The sequence below is a fragment of the Coturnix japonica genome, chromosome 1 (assembly GCF_054131305.1).
Source record: "Coturnix japonica strain WE chromosome 1, WE-NBRP24, whole genome shotgun sequence".
Classification (NCBI taxonomy): domain Eukaryota; kingdom Metazoa; phylum Chordata; class Aves; order Galliformes; family Phasianidae; genus Coturnix; species Coturnix japonica.
In genome coordinates this window covers 160,634,133-160,655,481 of record NC_140663.1, presented here as the reverse complement: position 1 = coordinate 160,655,481, position 21,349 = coordinate 160,634,133, and the positions used below count along the sequence as shown (strand labels likewise).

General features: G+C 40.1%; 1 protein-coding gene across 9 annotated transcripts in view; it reads left to right on the top strand.

Moving 5' to 3' along the window:
- Nucleotides 1–21,349, top strand: part of WASF3 (WASP family member 3) — a 59,895-nt gene that overhangs the window by 19,935 nt on the left and 18,611 nt on the right. For all 9 annotated transcript variants that reach the window (XM_085536346.1, XM_085536341.1, XM_085536342.1 and 6 more), the window contains 2 exons: nt 15,457–15,599; nt 19,913–20,047. In XM_085536346.1, coding sequence (XP_085392472.1) covers nt 15,467–15,599; nt 19,913–20,047 — 268 coding nt within the window. In that variant the 5' untranslated portion in view covers nt 15,457–15,466. The remainder of the gene's footprint in view (nt 1–15,456; nt 15,600–19,912; nt 20,048–21,349) is intronic.

The window sequence follows — 21,349 nt, the reverse complement described above, 5'->3', positions numbered from 1 at the left end:
ACTGGGGGAAGTGAGCACTGATGCATGATGCAGTTGGGAACTGATGATGATCATCTCTGACTTGGTGTACAAAACAAAAGATGATTATTATTATGTTACGTCATCTTTGCAAAACTTCTTGTTTCTGAAAGGCATGCATTTCACTTAAGGGAAAACTCTCAGCACCTTCATTACAAATCTTCTGTGACAGGCTATACGTAGAGACCAAAGGCATAAGGAGAGTCTTTGAGTATTCTTTGCATCCCCTGGATGATTTCTGTCTAGGTCAGCTGAGAAAAGGAGGGGATGAGAGACAGCGGGCACAGACCAGAACACAGGAAGTTCCCACTGAATGCAATGAAAAGCTTCTTTACTTTGAGGGAGACAAAGCACTGGAACAAACTACCCCGAGAGGTTGTGGAGTCTCCTTCCACCTTTCAGAGTACTGTATCTTTGTTGAAACAAGTATAAAAACCTTTAAATACTTCATGCCTTTTAAATTAGGATTTGTAGTGTATGCAGGAGAAATGTCATGTAACACAGTCCTTACAACGCTTCAGATGCTTCTGTGAGTCTTGGGAATAAATATATAAGAAATGCCTATTTTCTTCTGTTCAGTAAGATTTTGTTGGTCTGGGAACAGAATCTCTTACTGGGCCTCCAAAGTGACTTTTGGGAGATGGGGCAACTGAGGGTGACAGAAAATTGCAACAACTCTGAGCTGTTTACCGTAATTTTATATTCCTAGCAACAAGAATGACAAGATTTAAGTCTTCCTCCAGTGATAGTATTGATGCTGGTTGTTGAAAAAGCTGGTATTAATCACCCAGGCCAATATATCTTTCAGGTCTAGTTTTGACATGAAGTATCACTTCTGTTTAGCTTGCTATTCACCTGCACAACTAGACATAGCTGGTCTTTTTAATGTCTCTGTTCTGTTTCTGTATGAGAGATTAACTTGAATCACTAGCTGTCTGTCTGTCTTTCGGTCTGTCTTTCGGTCTGTCTTTCGGTCTGTCTTTCGGTCTGTCTTTCGGTCTGTCTTTCGGTCTGTCTTTCGGTCTGTCTTTCTGTCTGTCTTTCTGTCTGTCTTTCTGTCTGTCTTTCTGTCTGTCTTTCTGTCTGTCTTCCTGTCTTTGTACCAAAGCAGATTGAGTGCTCTCACTATCACTTACGTAGTCTTGGCTATAAGGGCAGTAATTCCATAAACTGCTTTGGCTTCTTTCCTTTGGATTATGTTTCTGTTTGCTTACGTCTCATTCCAGCCTGCAAGTAGCTCAGCCAGGAGCAGCAACTACGATAGCAGAGAGGATGAAGCAAGGAATGGGGAAAATAATCCATTTAATTAAATCGTGGAGTAGTTGGTTCACAGCTGTCTTAAAAAGCACAAGTTTAAGTGGAGTGGGTCCTAAGGCAATAGCTGGGTTTTGCTTCTGAGGAAACATAACTCACCTTGTAGTTGAAGCATTTATTGCACAGTACTGGTGTGATCTATGTCCAGTTTCCAGTCCTTCTACAGTCCCTGAGAGCCCGTAAGCATAATCAAATAGCTTTGTCTTTCTCAACCTTTTAGCTGAGATGCTGCTTGCTTTTCTCAGCTTTGGAGAGTAAATACAATGTCTAAGTATCCAGATACTGTAGTAACACAGGTACCACACAACCTTACTGTAACAGGCTTTCTGGTGCTCTTTTGCAGTAGTAACCACGCCAAACTCAGGCAGTCCTTTTCTTTAGTGTTTTTTTTTTCATTGGCCTTACTGCCAAGGCTTTGGTATGTGGTTTGCTGCCAGCAGGATGGCTGCCAGCTAGTGGGAAGATGAGGTCCTTCCCCAGGCGTTTGGTGGCTGAGTGTGTTGGAGGGAAAGAGGTAGATAAAGCCGTGAATTTTGCTCATAAAGTGTCTTCATTCCCTTATTTCCCATGAAACCTTCCTTCACTGAAACTGGGGTGAGACATAATTCAGAGCTACTATGTGGTAGGTTTTCAGCCTTGGGTTGATAGTTTTTGGTTTTGTTTTTTTTCCCCCAAGTGTTTTCCCTTCCCTATTCACCTTGTCCCCAAAAAAGCAAAATAAATTTAGTTCTTTTTTGACCTTTACGTAGTGAATAGGCTTCTTAGCCTATAGCAATATGCTGTCGTTTTGGTTTGGATCCTCTTGGACATCTGAGGACACTGGGTGTACAGTAACACAAGTAGAATTCAGTTTGGGTGTTTGATCATAGTGAGAGAACACTGGGGCAGCATCTCCCCATCTGCTCTCCTGCTGTCTCCCAAGTGATTGTAGAGTCCTGGGGGAATAAAGCCTGACCTCTAAAATCTTAAGTATTAGTAATTCTAGCACCACAATCAGGCATACCTTTATGATGCAAATCGCCCCAGCTGTGGGGTGTATGAGTGATTTTCTTTTTTGAGTATTATAAAACTGTAAGGTGCTCCCTAGGAGCATATGTAGTGGTGATCAGAATCTAATGGGTTGTGATGCTGGGAGAGCTTGTTTGGAACAAAAATCCCACTTCTTTTTCCAAAAAATGAGTATAATGCAGGCACAGGATCATCAGCACCCCCCAGTCAGCCCCTGTTGTTCCACACAACTTGCTAATGTCATCTCTGGCTGTAGTTTCCTGTGGCATATTTCCTAATTCCTTTTGAAGTCTTTGAACATCCTTGGAGGTCTGCAAGTGGAAAACCACTAGTGGGTGGTGCCACTCTTCCATGTGAACTCCATTCATTTAGTTCAGGTCTGCTTTTACTCTACTACTGTATTATGCTATTCTATAATATGCACAGTATAGTAGTGCAGTATTATACTGCTTTATTTTCCTCCCAACTCTTCAACACTTGATATTGACTAAAAGCAGAACTGGAGATAGATGGAGTCAGCACGATGCTCCCAAATGCTCAATATTAGGTTCTGAAATTTAGTACTCTTAAAAAACAGTATTAACATTTTCCAAACTGATACATATGTAAATTTATATATCTATATAATGTATATAAATATATATGGCATGTGAATATACAAAGAAAAGAAAATAGATTCTACCTATGTAGTTAAAATAGGTTCTGCAAAGCATGTTTATGTGCACTGATTTGAAACACTGGGAGAAAGCAGACTTTAAAAACAATTTAGCGTTATCACTGGGATTATCTGGAACCCCAGCAGTCTTAGCTAAGATTTGATGCCTGTAACTGGAAAAAGTTGCTTGAGCCTCTAAGTGATTGATTATATATAGTGAGAATGTTCTTTTTTTTTCCTTGAAGCTGGTTTCTGAGCACTCCTGCCCTGCCAGCTCCATGGAGATCTGTTGATGCAATGCCAGATTTCATGGAACACAGCTTTTCAGCCTCCCAGGTCTTGAAAGAGGATTTTTAGAGAAGGTTAACTGCTGTATTTGGTCTGAGACTCATGATGGTTTAATAGTAGCTTATTTATCTCACAGTGGGTGTTACTGTAAGCGTAGTGAGGAAATCTCTTAAGTGCTGCAAATAAGGTTGTGTATTACTGCGTGTTACATTTAGTAATGCTTGACACTCAGTTTAGGCTTCATTTAAAAAGAAAACAAAACAAACGAAACAAGGATAATAGATTGAATTATTAGGAAGCTAATACAGGGCAGAACTGGGACATACAAGTTTGGGATGCTGGTAGAAGGGAGAATATATTACAAAAGGGCCAGCTTGAGAAAATGTTTTGTGTTTGGGGAGGTCTTTGTATATTATGTGCTTCATTCATTAATGAGATAGTAGATGTATTACATGTATTCAGATATTTATTTTTCTTGTTATTATTATACTGCTTTTTTTCCCCCCTGCATTATTCAGTTCTTGGTGAAGGACGTAAGTTGGTACCTGTCCAGGTAACTTCATTTACTGAAAAATGTTTTCAACACTGATGAGGTAGGAAAGGGATATGGTCCATTTTTATTTCTGTAAGACCCTGTTTGCTATTTGATTGTAATGCAACTGTAGGTGTATACGGAGCTTCTGTGCCTTTAATAGCTGAATGTTCTTCTGTGCTGTCTGTAACCATTACTATTTTATGTTATGATCTGGAAAATTACGAATTGCTAACTTCTTGTTTCAAAGATGAATGATTTTTGTGGTGATTTGAAGACGGTAATGACATGGAAGGCAGAGAGGAGGAAGGTTACTTGATAGGGAGGAACTGCATAATTAGTGCTCAAGTTTATGAACACTGGCAGATAACTTGTAGGAAAGCTATGAAGAGTATTCCTGCTCTGGGAAACCTCTAACCAGAGCTCAGCCCTCTTTAGGAAAAACAGCCACATAGAGCTGCAGAATCACAGAATGGCTGGGTTGGGAGGGACCTTTAAGATCATTCAGTTTCAACCTCCCTGCTATAGGCAGGGACACCTCCCTCTAGACCAGGTTGCTCACAGCCCCATCCAGCCTGGCCTTCAATGTTTCCAGGGAGGGGACATTCACAGCCTCACTGGGCATCCTGTTCCAGTCTCTCACTAGCCTCACAGTAAAGAATTTCTTCCTTGTATCGAGTCTAAATTTACCCTTTTCCAATTTATACCTGGCTGTGTTAGTCCTGGTGCTTAGTAAGACTGTGTGTAGGTTGTGGTGAATGTGGGTTTTGGGGATTTTTTTTGCCACTGTTGTGATGCCCTTTTGTCACTTATAGCATCTCTCTTGATCACACTACACCCTTTGATATTCTCTGGTCCATCTTGTGGTGACTGGCATGCTTTGTTGGAGCAGATGGCATGCTTGGCTCAGGATGAAAATAGTTGGGAATTCTTATGTTGCTTTCTTTAGGCTCAGCTGTTAATAACAGAATCTAAATACAATATTTTGTTAAGTTTTTCCTTAAAATGAGCCCAAATAAATGTGTTTTCCCCACATAGCCGTAACTGTTCTTTCTAGATTTCTGATACATAGGGAAAGTAAAATACTGATTGCTTCTCATTCAGAAGGATTGGGAAAATCTGGAGTTTAGAGCTGAAATCATACAATCATGGGATGACTTGGGTTGGAAAGGACCTTAAAGATCATTGAGCTTCAACTCCCTGACACAGGCTGAGTTGCTGAGCACTAGACCTGTCCACCCAGGGCTCCATCCAGCCCGACCTTGAGCGCCTGCAGGGATGGGGCAGCCACAGCTTCTCTGGGCAATGGGTGCCTGTGCCTCACTGCCCTGTGAGTAAAGAATGTTTTCTTTGGTAGGAGTGGGTGGGAAGCTCTGCCTTGGGGAATTGTAGCTTAAATTTTCATGATCTCTCTGTGCACTGGAGGCGTATTCTGGGAAACTTGTGCTCACAGACCTTGGTTGTTCAGGTGGACATTGAAGTTACCTGCAAGATATTTCAGGTATTGTGATATATATTGTGGTGGCCTGGTCAAACATCACTACAGCTGCTTTCCAGTGGAAAAGTCTGTCCTGCATGGTGAGAACTGGGGTTCCAGGAGGCGCATCAGGAGCTGAGGTAGACTAAGACTGATGCTTAACTGTCAGGAAACAAAGTGTTCTTTCTCATGCAGTTTGACCTGTGTAATTGCTCTTATCCATCATCCTAGAGTTCCATGTGCATAACAGCTGCGTATATGTGCATATATATATATATATCAAATACATGTATGCACACTGTATGCATATACATACAACAAAAAACATGTGTATGCATGCATGATTTTTTAAAGGAAGAACAACCATGGAAACTTAACACATCCCCCTGACCTTTTAGATTAACTGCTGAGGGGAAGAAGTTGAAGAACAGCATATTTTTTCTGAAAAATGCTGTTCTGAAAGTATTCTCTTGGTAATAATTATTAGACCTGTCAGGGAGGTAGGGAACACAATGTATTGCCATATAAATGGGTATTATTGGGTATAAAGTGGATTCTTCGTCGCTTCTGTACTTTCCCCTGTAATTTAAGGTTAATTGGAATCCTGAGAAGCAAATTACTGAATTTGCTTCTGGTTTAGCTTAAGGTGATTTGAGGATTTGAACTGCATGTTCTCACCACATGCTGGATCCTGGAGGTCTTAACGTTCAGCCTTCATCACGTGGGCTGTGACCCAGACAGGTATTTCGAGCACTTTAAATCCAGCAAGGCTCTGCTAAATGGCGTCAGGCTAATCCAGCAAGGCCTAACTGCCATCTACATTTTCTTCAGATAATCATGGAATTAGCTTCTGATAACACTTGCTGCTTGTGAAGGAGGAAGGCTGGTACAAGTGTGTTCTAAATGGGCTCTGAGAACTGTTTGTGCATTATTGTGGTTTAAATGTGTGAGGAAAAAACACATTTTTAGTGCAATTTTTTAATATTTTGTTACAGAATTTGTTCCAGTGTCAAATTGTCTGAAGTAGCATAACATACCATGCAGTCATGTAGTCATAGTGCTGCTGGTGTTCATATGTGACAAAATTATTGCATTTCTGTAACCTAGATGAAATGTAACTTTCCATAATTTAAACTACAGTGAGAATATGTATTAGGGTGATTGCTTTGACTGGTTTGGATGCTTGATAGTCATTCATCCAGGAGGCCCTACTGGAAGAATCCCAGTTACTGTTGTCAACATATAACAGCCACTCTGTGCTCTCAGTTTCACGAGAGGAAATTGGTGTTTATAATGCTTTTTGGACTGCAGTCCTATCAGATCCTCCAATGGGCAGATGCTGAGCAAAGCAAACTTCCTCCAGATGGGTAGGAAACGTCTTAATATGCTTGACTTAGCTAAATAATAGTATTTGTTGAATAGCAGTTTTTTTGTCAGGTCTTGATTTTTATTACCCCATTGTCCTAAGAGAAACAGTATGTGCTAGAAAAATGTAGTGGTACTGGATAGGTGGGTATCATTAGTATTTTAAGTGTACTGTGAAGTATTTGAACCCTGATGTGCTTTGAGGCTAGGAATGCTTCTTCTGTATAAGAATGACCTGAGAATGACACATAGGCACTTTTCCAGCCATCTGGGCTATTGACTTTGGTTAAAGAGTGTGAACTGTGTGGCTCTCTCTCCATAATTAACTCCATAGTCAAACTTGATGAGATCCATGGAGATGACATCTGGAAAGAATTTTGAACCGGTATTGGAGGACTGTGCCGCACTGAATGAGCTTGGTGTTATAACTAGCTCTCTGCTGCTCTATGACTTTGCTCCTTTTGACCTCATACAGCTTATACTCCTCATTAAATGTTATCATTTAGGTCACAAAGGTGAAAACAAAATGAGATTTGGCAAGATGGCTGTTTTTCCAATCAGCCTTGTTGTCAGTTCTTGCACATTTTCATTTGTGTAACCATTGTTTTTTTCCATGTAGAAAGAGCAGAATAAATTTAGCAGCCCTATGGTTTACACGTGCAGAGGCAGGACCTGAGGATTATCAGTCTGAAGTCTCCTTTCTGTGCTGTAGGACAAAGTGCTGCTTCCGCTTTCTTAACATAGTGCGGAGTTCCTTCTTCTGGCTGAGTGCTTCTTTTCAAGCAGTGGTATTTTTAAAGCATCAACATTACTTGAGAGGTGGACTGTGGTAGGTACAATAAAGTAGCTCTGCATTCATTTCTTTCACCTCTGCTTGAAGAAAAGAGCTGCCACGTTTTTTTGTATACGCCTAAGGAAAATATTTTCGAGTTGATGTGCAGAACTATTGAGACAGAACTTAAACTCCGACAAATGCATTCTGTGTATCTTTCCAGTGAAGTCAAACAGAAATAAAACTAGAAATAAAGGGAAACAAATGGTGACTCAGTTCAGTTCTGTTTGTTTGAATAGGAGAAGAGACGATAATAAATTCCTGGAGCATGATACAGATTTCAAGAAAGGTCATATGAAAGAAAAATGTTTTCAGTGCAGTATAAGTAGTTATTGGGACAAGTCCATTCTTAAGATAGCAAATAACAATCAAATACTCTTGCGTGATTTGAAAAGCTGTGTACACTTGTAACATTTACAGTGCATTTGGTGCTAACATGGTATTTGGTTGGAACAGTAAAATTAATGGTGGCAGTAAGTTTTTCTGTTGTTTTTTAATGCATGAAGGCAGCTGAACAGATGTTCAGAATGGTATGGAATATTCCGTCTTCCCCATCCCACCATCACATGGAGCCATCTGGAGGGGGCTTGTGCAGGACGAGCAGCCGTCACGCTAATAGCAAGATTAATGTCTCAGCATCTTTTGTTGATACTTTAAACTGGGCACTGTTTGTTCAAGGGGAAAGCAAGAATGTGAGTTGTCGTCATTGTGTGTGTGGTTAATTATCCACGTGCATATGGAGAGAAGATGAGTAATTGTGCTTTCTGCTGAACAATAAAATACATTTATGGTGGCCATTCCAGGCTTGGACCCATACAGGCACAGTTCAACTTTTTTTCCATGGCGGTGATGTGACTGACCACCTTTTACCCTTCAGCACAGTGTGAGGTGTTACATCAGATTTAAATTTACCTGTTTAGGTTCAGTAAAGGCTTCTGTCTTTGTTTTCCCAGAGTGTTCCAGTCCACGCTCTTGGTATGGTATTTTTTTCAGCCCAGTGTTGTTAGTGATGTGCATTTTGTTTTTTCTTTAGCAACAAGTATAGCTGGTAGATGCCTCCCAGTTTAATTAGTTTGATTTCTTGAGTGCCATTACTTTATATGGGAGACAGAGATCAGTGTTTTGATGTAATGAACAGGGTTTCGGTTAGGAAAAGAACAGCTGATGAGAGGCTCTAGTCAAGTGTGAAGGTGTCCTGGATCATCTGTTTTCTGATAATACAGGATGAGTACAAAGGAGTGAATGGAACTGATACTGGCAGGATGATTGAATTCAGGTCAGCAATCTATTGTATTGTGCAATCTGTGAACCTCTATTGAATTTCAGATATGCAGTTTTTTTCCCTCTAAATAGTTATCTTAGTAGCACTGATACATTTTTATCTTCCTTACTAAGCTCAATGAATGAGAATCTTATTTCAAAACTTACAAAATGGTTTCAGTGGGACTGCCTTAGTTTTCTTTCATTGCTTTGTGTTCCATTTTGTGAAAAGAATTTCAAAGAATGGGAACCCAATATCATACTGAAGAATGCAACTTGGATTGAGGTGTTTAAAGCCTGAAACTCCTCCTGCCCCAATGTAGTAAGCTGCTGTAACTGAGAATGTGAATCGTAAGGAGGATACAGCCAAAAATTATTTCAGATGGCTTTTGGGGAAAGATGACCATAGGGAGAAGAGGAAAGGTTAAATCTAGCTGAGAAATATTTTATAGTCAATTAATTTGGATGATAAGAAATTAGTACAAGAAAAAAATATATTCTTTAGATAATTTCCTAAAGCTGTAGTGGAATTCTGCAGAAACGAAGATAAAAATGCAGCAACCTTGGTTATGCTGATGATTGTCTGTATGCTTGCTTAATTTATAGGGAGCATGAAATATAGAATCATAGAATCCTAGAATCACCAAGGTTGGAAAAGACCTAAAAGATCATCCAGTCCAACCGTTTAGCTATTACCAATAGCTCCCACTAAATATCTTTATTTCTTTAATAGTGGTTAGGCTACTTAAAGGATCATATACATCTCATACTTACTTTGGAGTAGAAGATGAAACTTTATCACAATCTATCAAAATGACACAGCTTTTTTTCTCCTGGAAATTGATGGGGAAGAGCACTGTGATGGAGATAAGTTAGTGTTGGGTTTGTAGTTTTCAAATGTTTTCTTTCCATTCACAAGGAAGAATTTAAAGTAGTAACATCTCTCAGTCTTGTTCTTTGTGCCATGCTTCCTAGATAGTGGACTGTAGAGCTTTATTAAAGAAACAAAATTGTTTGGGGAATCTCAGTGCTAATTTCATCAACACTACCAGGTTGGTGTGACAAGAAGATCAGAAGTGGTGGTCTGGTGCTGTGAAGACAAGAAATTCTTGTTCCAGCCTTGGATGTCAATGACTTTTTCAGGTAGATTTAGCAGCCAGAAGGAAGATTTCTGGAAATGATGTTGGCAGACAGTTGCTTGTATAATAAATTTCACTTATTCTTTTTGAGGTGGGTGTTTTCTAGGCATTTGGTTTTCTCTGTAATGTCTTGTCAAAAGATCTAGTTTACTAAGGGTAAGAGGAATTGTTCTTGCTCTTTAGTTACCTTGAGGAGGAAGATCCTATCAGACATTCTGTGTACTTCTGACAAATGCCTGCCAGTATCAAAATCAAGGATTTTATTAAGAATAAAGAAAACAAGAAAAAAAAACTGCTTTTACTAATAAGAAAATAATATACTTGGTCTCTTAAGTAAAAGTATAGAAGTAAAGCGCTTATAGCACTTATGACTTACAATCATGGTGTTTAGTCAAAATACTTCATTTGGATTCTTTGAGACAGTAATTGCGTGCTTGATGGATTTTCTACTTATTCACAGTTCTTTTACAAACTTGGCAATTGCAGGTAATCTTATTATTCTGGGCCATTTAAACAATGGCACACAGTAATGGATGGCCATGTATTTTACGTACTTTTGCAGCATACAAAATGCTGACTAAAAGCTTGGTTAGAATGAACTTAGTTTTATTAATAATAAAGAAAACAACAAAAACCCACATTGCTTTGTTTTTTTATTAGAAAGAATAGATTAATGACATCCAGATTGTGAACTTAAAATGATGATTTCCACGCTATCTGCTAGTTCTCATTTTCTTGTCATTACAGAGAAGTAAATGAAATTCACAAGTGAGCAGGAAAAATTCCCAAAGTTTGATTTCCCAGTTGTTGTCATCTTCTTTTGGATAAAGAAAAACACAATGGAATGTATGTAAAGGGATGTATGTTCCTTTCTTTCCCTTGAGATAAGAGAACTGGAGTATTATCCATCTAGCTCCTTCTCTGCATCTTCGGTGAAGGATGAAGTGTTTTTGGTGAGGTGATATTCAGTTCTAGGGTTTAGGTGCTTAAATTTAGGTGGCTGCATAGCAGAGCTGATGGAGGAGTTATTTCATCTCTCCTCATTTTGCTTGTACCTCCTGCCTATTGATAGGTGCAACAAATAAGTTGTCCTCTTGGCTTCTGTGGACCTCTCATGAGGAATGTGGACACTGAATACATTCATGTAATATCAAACTCCATTGCTTTCAACAAGCTGCTTATTCAGTCCATCTCTTTCTTCTCTATGGAAGGAGAATTATGGTAGTTCCTCTTCGTTGTTTTTTTTAAGGGGGTTGTGAGATTCATCAGTTCTAAAACCTAGAAGTTATATACTCAGAATTAGGGTGAATGTATGGAAGGTATGTTTTGAGTGTAAATGACGGTGCCTTTTTGGGGGTGTGGAAGGGTCAAGGCAGATTGTAGGAGCAGCTGTTGGTTTGTGTTTTTGCCAGCTGGTCAAATGCTTGAAAACTCAGCTTGCTGTTTATAATAGCCACGCTCTGCTGTTGTTTAGAAAGATTGTAAGTTGTGTTTGTCTTCTTTCATCTTTGTTACTGTACATCTGCTTTCTACTTGGTTTTTAAATCTGACTTGCCAAGGCGATGTCAAGCTCCCTGCATGCAGTTCAACAGCTGCTGGGTGCAGGAAGGTGGTCAGAAGTGACCTGGGGGGGAGGGGGTGCTTTGCAAGAGCAGGAAAAGCCTAATAAGAGAAGCACCAATTCCTTAGTTATCTCTGTCTGTAGGTAGATCTTTACCTGCTTACTTCTAAGGCAGCAGCTGTTGCTAAGTGCCTTCTAATTTTAAAACACAAGGCAGTTAAGCACATTATTATGAGCAAGGGGAAAAAAAAGGAAGTGAGAGAACTGAGGGAATGTATCTAATGCTAATTTTTAATGGACTGATCTAAGCGAACTCAAGTTTCTTTTGTGCTGTTCTTTTCAAATATGCATGGAAATAAAGTTAACTGCGCTTGCTGTTGTCTGTGGGGTTTGAGCAGTATCTGTGCTTGGGTCAGTTTGGCCCTGTGAGATGTTATTTCTGATCAGCATCAAACAGAAGGATTTAGGGAGATGTTCAGTGACATCCAACCTTATGTTTCCTTTCTCACCTATTGACTTCTGTTCCTGTTCTTCATGTCTGGCGTTTGTGTCTCATACTTCCTGGTGCAACCTCAGAATTGCTTTCTGAGCCCTTCATCTCTGGTGCCAGATGCAGAGGGTGGGCTCATGCCATGGCTCAACGTGGAAGCTGATCCCTATTTTGCTTGAAGCAGAGGAGTGCATCTGTGTTCAGTGTGGCTAATGGTGTGAGCACTACGCAGACAGGCTTCTGGATCAGGAGCTGTGTGATGCCCAGCTAAGGCTTGGTCCCATTCATCCTAGGTGCAAGTCTCTGATTGTGGTATCTACTTAGCTAAAGTAAAACAATCTTCTGTGATTGGTCCCAACCTTCTGAACTGGTGTAAGTCTTGAAATTAATAACAACTCTTTGTTTTGTTTTCTGTTTATCTGTGTGGTGGATGGGAAGAGAAGCTATATTAAAACTATATTAAAATCCAAATGTGGTCTATCACATATCTGATTCAATATGTTTAATGTAGTGGCAGATAATCAGGATGAGTTTCTCTGCTAGAAATAAACTGGGGCTGAAGAATAACCTGAGATAACGGAGGAACATGGAGCTCAGTGAAACACCATTGCAGTAACAGCATTCACTGCACAACACAAACCTGGGAATCATAGACTGATACCATAGAATCATACAATGGCTTAGGCTGGAAAGGACCTTAAAGCCCATGTAGTTTCAACCCCACTCCTGTGGACCGAGTTGTCAACCACTGGATCAGGCTGTCCAAGGTCCCATCCAACCCAGCCTTGAACTCTTCCAAGGGGCATCCACAACTTTTCTGGGCAACCTGTGCCAGCACCTCAGCACTCAGAGTATAGATTTATTTCCTAACATCTAACCTAAATCTCCCCTTTTTAATTTAAAGCTATTCCCCTTGTCCTATTGCTATCAGAATGTGTAAGAAGTCACTCTCCCTCCTGTTTAAAAGCTCCCTTACAGTACTGGGAGGTCACAGTGTGGCCTCCTCAGAGCCTTCTCTTTTCCAAGCTAAACAAGCCCAGCTCCCTCAACCTTTCTTCATAAGAGAGTTGCTCTCAGCCCTCTGATCATTTCTGTGGCCTTCCTCTGGACCATCTCCCAGTTACACATCTTTCTTGTACTTAGAGCCCCAGGCCTGAGCTAAATGCATTATCTTTGCCCTTGGTTTTGTGAAATCTCTTTAGATTCACATGGGCCCACTTTTCAGGCCTGTTCAGGTCACTTTGGATGGCATTCCTTCATTTTACTGTGCCAGCTGCACCAGTCAGCTCAGTGCCCTCCGCAAACTTACTGAGGATGCACTCAATCCCACTGTCCAGGTCATTAATAAAGGTGTTGAAGAGCACCAGTCCTGAGATGGATCCCTGGTGATACTACTCTTGACTGGTCTTTACCTGGAGCTAGAGCCATTGATTATAACCATCCTACCAATTATTTATCTGTAGGATAGTCAGGCCTTCAAATCTATATTTCTCCAATTCAGAGATAAGGGTTTGGTGCGAGACCATGTCAAAGACTTTGCACAAATCCAAGTAGATGGTTTCAGTTGTCCTTCCCTTGTTCACTGATGCCATCACCCATCATAGCAGGCCACCAGATTGGTCAGGCACAATCTGCCCTTAGTGAAGCTGTGCTGGTTGTCTTGGATCACTTCCTCATCTTGCATTTGTCTGAATATATCTTCTCAGAGGATCGTCTTTATGATCTTCCCTGGCACAGAGGTGAGGCTCACCAGCCTGTTGCTTCCATGATCTTCCTTTCTTGTAAATGGGAGTGATGTTTCCCTTTTCCCAGTTGCCAGTGATTTTGCTTGACAGTCGTAACTTCTTGAATATGTTGGAGAATGACTTGGCAACCATACTAACATGTTCCTTCAGGACCTTGGGATGCATGTTGTCTGCCTCCAGTCTTAGTCTCTTTCATGGTCTTCTCCTTATTGGTGAGCGCCACATCCAGTAACACTCTACCTCTGGTTGGTCTGTTGAATAATTAGATCTGGAAGTTATACTGGATGGACTCCAGGAATCTCCTGGATTGCTTTAGGCTTCCATGTTATTTTCTTGGCAGAAATCCAGGTGTTTGTAATCCCCTGTCAGGATGAGAGCCTGGGAGCATGGTGCTCCTTTTAGCTGAAGTAAGAAGACCTTGTCAGCAGTCTGTCATTGATCAGAAATCCTGTGGTAAACCCCAACCATCAGATGTCCTGTATTGCCCTAATTTTAACCCATGAGCTCTTAACTTGATTGTTGCTGTTTCTCAAAGGCAACTTTCAAGGAACCTTTATTTAATTCCTTGAGGTTTTTTTATAATGAGTGGTTTCAGTTTCTTTGGAAAATACAGCATCGTAGCCTACATAATTACTCTTAATGCATAAATTAATCAGAATGGAGTAAACTTGCTGCTGTTTCTTTCAGGCACAGAGACAAGTTCAGTTCCTTGTAACAAGCAGTCCTTGTTCTGGAAGGCTGGAAACAGCAATAGAAAATACAATTAAAGAAAATGTCTTACATCTGAAAGTCCATCTCTGCATGGTTTTCATCTGGGAATGGTTCTGTAGAACTTAGGCAAAAAAAGTGCTCATTAAAGAATTGAGCATTTTGCTTTCACTAATTGGTCAGCTGATTCCTTAAATGCTTCTTATCTGTTTTTCTGTTTCCAGCATCATACTTCCCTCCACACTGGCTGAGCCTAATGAAGTATTCAGTTCCACTAGTTTTCCCTAGTTTATACTACATCTATGTATGTTTGGTTTTTGTCCCCTAGATGAACAATTCTAATAGCCTTTGTTCTCTCAGAAAAAAAAGTCTTCTCTCATCTGGCACGTGTCCAAACTGTGGTAAATACATTTTATTGCCTCATTCAGAATGTCATCCAACAATACTAATGGAAAACAATCTTTCTCATCACATAGAACTTCTATTCTCACCCAGCCTGTTTCTGTTCAGGTGTTGTGCCCTTATCTGTCAGATGAATTCATTGTTTTGATAGAAAACCTGTTGGGATGAGGGTTGGTCAGCATCTGACGCAGTTATGGGGCTGCAGTGTGTGGATGACCAGTCTGTGGCCTGCTGGGCGAATGCTCTGTGCCAAGGCAGTGGGCCTGCTCACTGCAGACAGCATTCATTCCTGTGAGTCCAGGGGGAACTGCCAGTTTTTAAAATGCAAATGCCTGCTGAAGTCCAATGATTCCGCGAAGCACTGGCACACTGTAGCACTGGTCTGCATAGCAGTAAATAGCATACTTCTTGCCTTGGAATTGGTGCGTGTTGTCTATGTCAGCTGTGTGCTCTGTGTTCTTGTCACATTCTGACTTGAGCACGTGATTCCTTTGCATTTATAGAAGTGGTACAGCATCTTACAAGGGGAAGACTGAAGCAAGTGCTTTAAAAGAAGGAAGGTAAAGTATGTTTTTCAGAAGAAGCTGAATGTGTGCTGAATAAATTCATAGCTCTTATTTCCACTGTTGTAAACACAATCTCTGTTTTTCTGTAAATTCCAGGTTGTAAGCCATGCCTTTGGTGAAAAGAAACATTGAACCGAGGCATCTCTGCCGAGGAGCTCTACCAGAGGGAATTACTAGTGAGCTGGAATGTGTGACAAATAGTACCCTTGCTGCTATCATACGCCAGCTAAGCAGCTTGAGTAAGTATCTGCAGCTTCTTTTATGTTTCAGCTTCCTGATGAAAAACTGAACAAATGGAAGGCTCTAAAATAGCTTTTTGTAATAGCAAAACTGATTTGGGTCATTGCCACCTATGTAATACAATGGTATTATGCTACTTCATTGCTTTTATGCTCTTCTGTATTTTAAATTTTTATGTAGGAAGAGCCTCACTGATGTTTTTAACTAGGAGGAAGAAACAGCTATGATATAGTTACATAGCAGCTTTTTCTTAGATGTGAGAAATTGGTGCTAGGTATGGAACTAGCACTTGAGTAGTTCTTGGCTTGCAATTGTCCAAGATGAAGACAGCAAACTTCCACCTCCTGGCATTAAATAACAGATCTGACTGACATTTCAGTTTATTTAAGGTCTTATTATTTCTTAGGCCTTTGTTGTTGTTGTTGTTTTTAACGTGCTTTATCAAATTATATGAATGAAATTAAACATTCTGAAAGAATGGAATTTGCCATAAACGAATCTACAGGCTGCTCCACAGTGAACATCCTGCACGCTACACCTCTCAGCTGACACCACATCTAGCAGTTCTAGCATGTCTGGAGTGGAGTACTTGCAAGATGAATAAGGCTTCTTAATAATGAGAAATCTGCCTTCTTCAGAAAGCATCTAACAGCCGGCAGCTGTTGTTTGTGCTGATGATTCTGGTCCTAGGAAAGAAACAATCAGTTCATCAGTTTTTTTTCACTTTGCAGATGTAAATGGTTTGGTAAAGCCTGTGTGGTTTGGCTGTGGATTCCATTAGATGGATGTTCAGTTTGTGATGATATTAAATAGCCTCTGCTTAGGGAGAGAGTACCAGATACACATTGCGTTCTTCTTTCCAGTGGTCAGTGATTTAGAGATTTTCTGAGCTGGAGGTTTATCTGAATCATCCTATGTAGCAAGCTTTTGTAAACCTATCTATCATCTCTGGAATTGTTTAGATGTGCTCAAAAAGAATTGTGCATTTTTTCATGCACAATGACCTGTGGCAAAACGTCCCACAATAGAAATTGTTCCCTTTCTTCCTTTTGATACTTGTGAAACATAATGGAAAGTGGTTATCTTCCATGTTTTTCTGTTATTAGCTGTGATTTTTAAGTCATTATTATCTTCCTGGTGATATGTTGTGAGTTGGCATGCCCTGTTAACATTTTTTTTTTTTGGAGTGAGATCATTTTGTAATTCAGTAGGTATTTATTTCTGTCTGGGAAATTGAAGTTAGAGGGGTTTTTTAAATGTAGAGTTGCACTTGTAATCCAAACAGTGTCACAGTGACTTTCTACCATTAATTCCCTGAAAGTTCAAGGAATGCTGTTTTTTAACTGCTGCTGGACTTTTGAGTTGACATTTTCAGGGGAGTATCTAAGTGGTTGTCAAATATTTGTTTGTTTTTGAGCAGTAGCTGCTAATTTGCAGCTTGAAGTTATTTACAGTTAATGTGCATTTGCGTTTACTATTACCTACAATTGCTGTATCGTTTGGCCGTTGCTCTGTATCGAGTTTCAGAAAGTGCAGAAGAACATTTGATGTTTCCTGATGACATTCAGGGGTATCTGACCTCATTTTGGAGTTATACAGTGATTGCCAGAATGTGGGTAATAGTTCCTTAACATCTCTGCCTTATTGAATCTTGCTCGGAATGTCTAGCTTCCACTTCTCCATGTAAAGTATTGGGTCTAATTCATCTGCTGCCATGTGTATTCACATCCTCGTAGGACAGCTGCTGAGGAACTAGCTGAGAAACAATTTATGTCCGCTACTTAGCAGGTTTCTCAGGTCATTTGAAGTCCGTTCAGACAGCCCTGATGTACTTTATTAGGGTCCATTTAAAGATCTATGTGGATAAGTGATGCGTCATTTGTTTGAACAGATGAATGTGATTTTTAATGAGTGAGGTCTTACAACCAGATTTATCCACAGTATAACAGGAAAATCCATCATGTTTGCAGAGCGTTTTTTTTCAGACAACACTGGGTTTGTGGGTTTTTTTTTTTGGCTTGTTTCAAGCCAACTGGGAGCAAGGAAATGATCATAGAAAAATATTGTGCGGAGCTAATGTAGTATGTCTTGCTGACAGTATCAGAGCTTTTGGGTATTCCCACAGCATGAAGCATGGAGAGAGCAAGTGCAAGTCCATCTTGCAGTCATACTGTGTTTTAATGTTTCACTGTAAGCCCGCTATAGATTCTAAAAACTGGCAGATTTGAGCTGTTGCTTACAAATTTGGCTTGCTTCTGCTCTTTTCAGGAGACATGAACAAGCTCTTATCCAAAGGGAATGTGATCTCAATGGAGCTTTTTTTTTCTATTATGACTTCAGATTTGGGTTTGTTTGCAGCCAGCTGGCTTGGAGAACAGGCAGAATAAGCAGAGTTTTATGTGAAACTGCTCTTCTTACATAAGGCAAAAGCTTGACTAGGGGATTCACCTCCACTTGGAGGAAGAGAATCTACCGTGTAGGACTTGTGAGGACCTGCAGCCTGTCTTTAAGAGTATGATGCTTGCTTCATAGGGTAAAACACAGAGGGAAGACCTTGAAGAAACACCATCCACAAATACTCTGTAACTTTTGGCACTGGAGTTTGGACTGATGGCAGTAGGGCTCTTGCCAATTAAAAAAACTGGTCTCTGCAACAGGATCTGTTGCACTGTGGTTTTGTTACTGACTTAAGGTTACGTGTAAGAAATAATGGCACCTGATTACTTTTGAAGACTAAGTATTAAAGCCATAAATATACTTCTGTATTGAACACTTCCTAATTAGATCTTATCCTGTACATTAACTTACTTGCTGTTTCAAATTGGCATTGATCACAAGGCCATTCTCTGTAATGTTTGGAGTCGTGGCAACTAGGAGGTGTGTGCATCTGGAGGAAAGCAAGTATCTGGCCTGTTTTCAGCTAGGCAAGAAGGAGGAGCCATGAACCTACAAACTGCTAAGAGGGTCAATGGTGTTTTAGCTGCATTAGGCAAAGCATGTCCATCAGCTTGAGGGAGGTGATCCTTCCCCTCATCTCAGCCCTGGTGAGGCTGTACCTGGTGTTCTGGGTCCAGTTCTGAATACTCCCAGTACAAGAGAGCCATGGACACATTGGAGAGAGCCCAACATAAGGTCATGAAGGCACAGAAGTGACTGGAGCTCCACTGCTATGTGAGGGACTAACAGAACATAGAAGTCTTGAGATACTGGATACGTAAATAGTTGGTGGAATTATAATTTAATATCAACAGTGTCTTTGCAGAGTAGTAATGGTAATAGTCTCGTGCGGGTTGGAAGGGACCTTAGAGATAGAAGGGGGGGGAGAGGTAGAAGGGGGGACTGAGACGTAAGTAGGTGCAGTACTGTCAGTTTAGTGGGCAGGTGGAATCTGAAATTTGTAGAGGAATTTCTGGTGCAGAGGGGATATTAAAAATGGAGCTGAGAGAATGACTGGGGCAGGAGGTGAATGAAATGGATGCGGGTGTCTGGTACTTTGGGAGAAGAAAGGTCTAGGGATGGGATGGGCAAACACAATGTTGGTTTTGTCATGTGGCACTTGTATCCACTGTAGCACATTTAATTAAAATGGGATTTATGGCTACAGATCTAGACTGCTATATGATCTATGCTGCTATAGTGGTTAAGAAAACATGACAGCTGAAAGGGAGGCTGAAAAGACGGTAGATTCCTCTTTTGTACTCTGTCCAGTTCAGACAAACCATGCTCAATGTGGGCACTGTCATCTCAGTCTCACAGAAGGCTTCAGTGACAGAGCGACATAGAGGGTAAGCATAAAGCTGAGCAAACCACATTGTTTGAGGAACCTGCTTCAGTTTGCTTCACTTTGCCTTTGTTTTAACATTGTGCTTGTGTCTGTAATTAAATAAATGTTAATGATTATAGGTTACTAGATCCTAGTATTCCAGATGTACTTCAGCAGCTTTTAGAGCAATAATTTTAAGTCATCTTTTTCACTGTGGAGGAGGCAGGTTTTAATGAGCAGCCTTATGATGCTTGGCAGTCTGCGTGCATTTCTTTGTGTGTGTACGTGGGATTTGTTGGTTGGGTTTTCTTTTTTTTCTGTTATTTTAAGCAGATGGCCAAGCTGGATGTCCAGAATAGACTTCACACAGCATTTAGTGTGTTTGGAGACTTTGTCCAATTCTATTGCCCAGAACTTTGCTAAATGAAAAACTATGTTGTTACAATCTTGCAGATAGTGTTGTATTATAACTGCAAGATATCAAAGCCATTTGTCTTGTATTTTGTATCTCTCTAGCAAAGAGATTTCCTTGCCTGTTTTCTTATACAGGTAAACATGCTGAAGACATATTTGGTGAATTGTTTAATGAGGCTAACAGCTTCTACATCAGAGCAAATTCCCTTCAAGACAGAATCGATCGCCTTGCTGTCAAAGTCACCCAGCTGGATTCAACGGTAGAAGAAGGTAAGTAATTGTGTGAAGGCGTTGAGCCAGGAGTGATGTTGACAAGGCCACTGTATTTAATTACATAACAGTCTCTCTCTTTTCAAAGTAATCTTGAACCAATATTTCATCTTGATTTTTCCCAGCTTGCACTACTAAGAAAACTTGTTAGAAGAGCAAGGGGAAAAATAATCTCAGGTCATATAACTGTCTTCATTTTTGACTTAGTATTACTTGATGAAACGCCTGAAGTAATGGAACTATTAAGCTGCATTTGTCATGGGGAGAACTTTAGTCCATGAATTAAAAAAAAAAATTGTAAGTGAGTAAGTCTGAGCCTTACTGGAAATAAATGAGTGCATTTGGAAAAGTTCAGATCTGTTCATTTCAGGATGGAGTAGTAACAGACTGTTCTACTGAAGTGGGTTCAGGATCACTGGCTACAGTTACCAAAGATCTTGAAGCACTTCTTAAGGAATCCCGGATGTCTGCTTTGCCTAGCTCTCTAGGAGGTCCTAGTCATTTAAAACAGCAGTTTCTGCTGCTGTGTCCTCACTTGCGGAAACATTTGGTTATTAACATCATAAATTATGGGATCATGGAATCTTCAGAGTTGTAAGGGACCTTTAAAGGTCATCTAGTCCAACTCCCTGCCAGGGAAGAGGGACACCACAGCTCGATCAGACTGTTCAGAGCCTCATTCAACCTCCTCTGAAATGTCTGCAAAGAACGGGGCAGCTTCCACCTCTCTGGGCAATGTGTTCCGAAAGTTATGAAATATTAAAACATATATACACAGTAATATCATAAATAAACAGTGAAGATGAAGAATTTGAGTCATCTCATTACATTGTTTGAAAGCACTTCCTTCATCAAAGTGAGCAGAACATGCTTCTATCTGGTCCTGAAAGCTCTAATATGTGTGTTTGCTTTCATATTCCATTACTTGTCTGAGCCAGCCACTGCATGAATGTCTTGCTTGAATCACTTCTTCTGTTTTCCAGAAAATTAGAATTTCTGACATATAGTAAAATGTGAAATCCTATTACATCAGGACAACAATGTAAGTAGTATCCATTTATCAATGGATACTACTTTAAATACATTTAATAGTACTCTTTATAAAGCTTGTATGTTATATTTAACATTACTGCTAATGTTAAATGGTGCCATTAATATTGAATAGTATAATATTTAGCTTTCCACTAAACCAGTGAATGGACTGAGATTATAATCAGATCTTATTTTAAATTGCCTTCAGTTTATACTTTTGCTGTCACCTTCATGGTAATAAGCTGTATGCATATGAATATGCATTTTGTT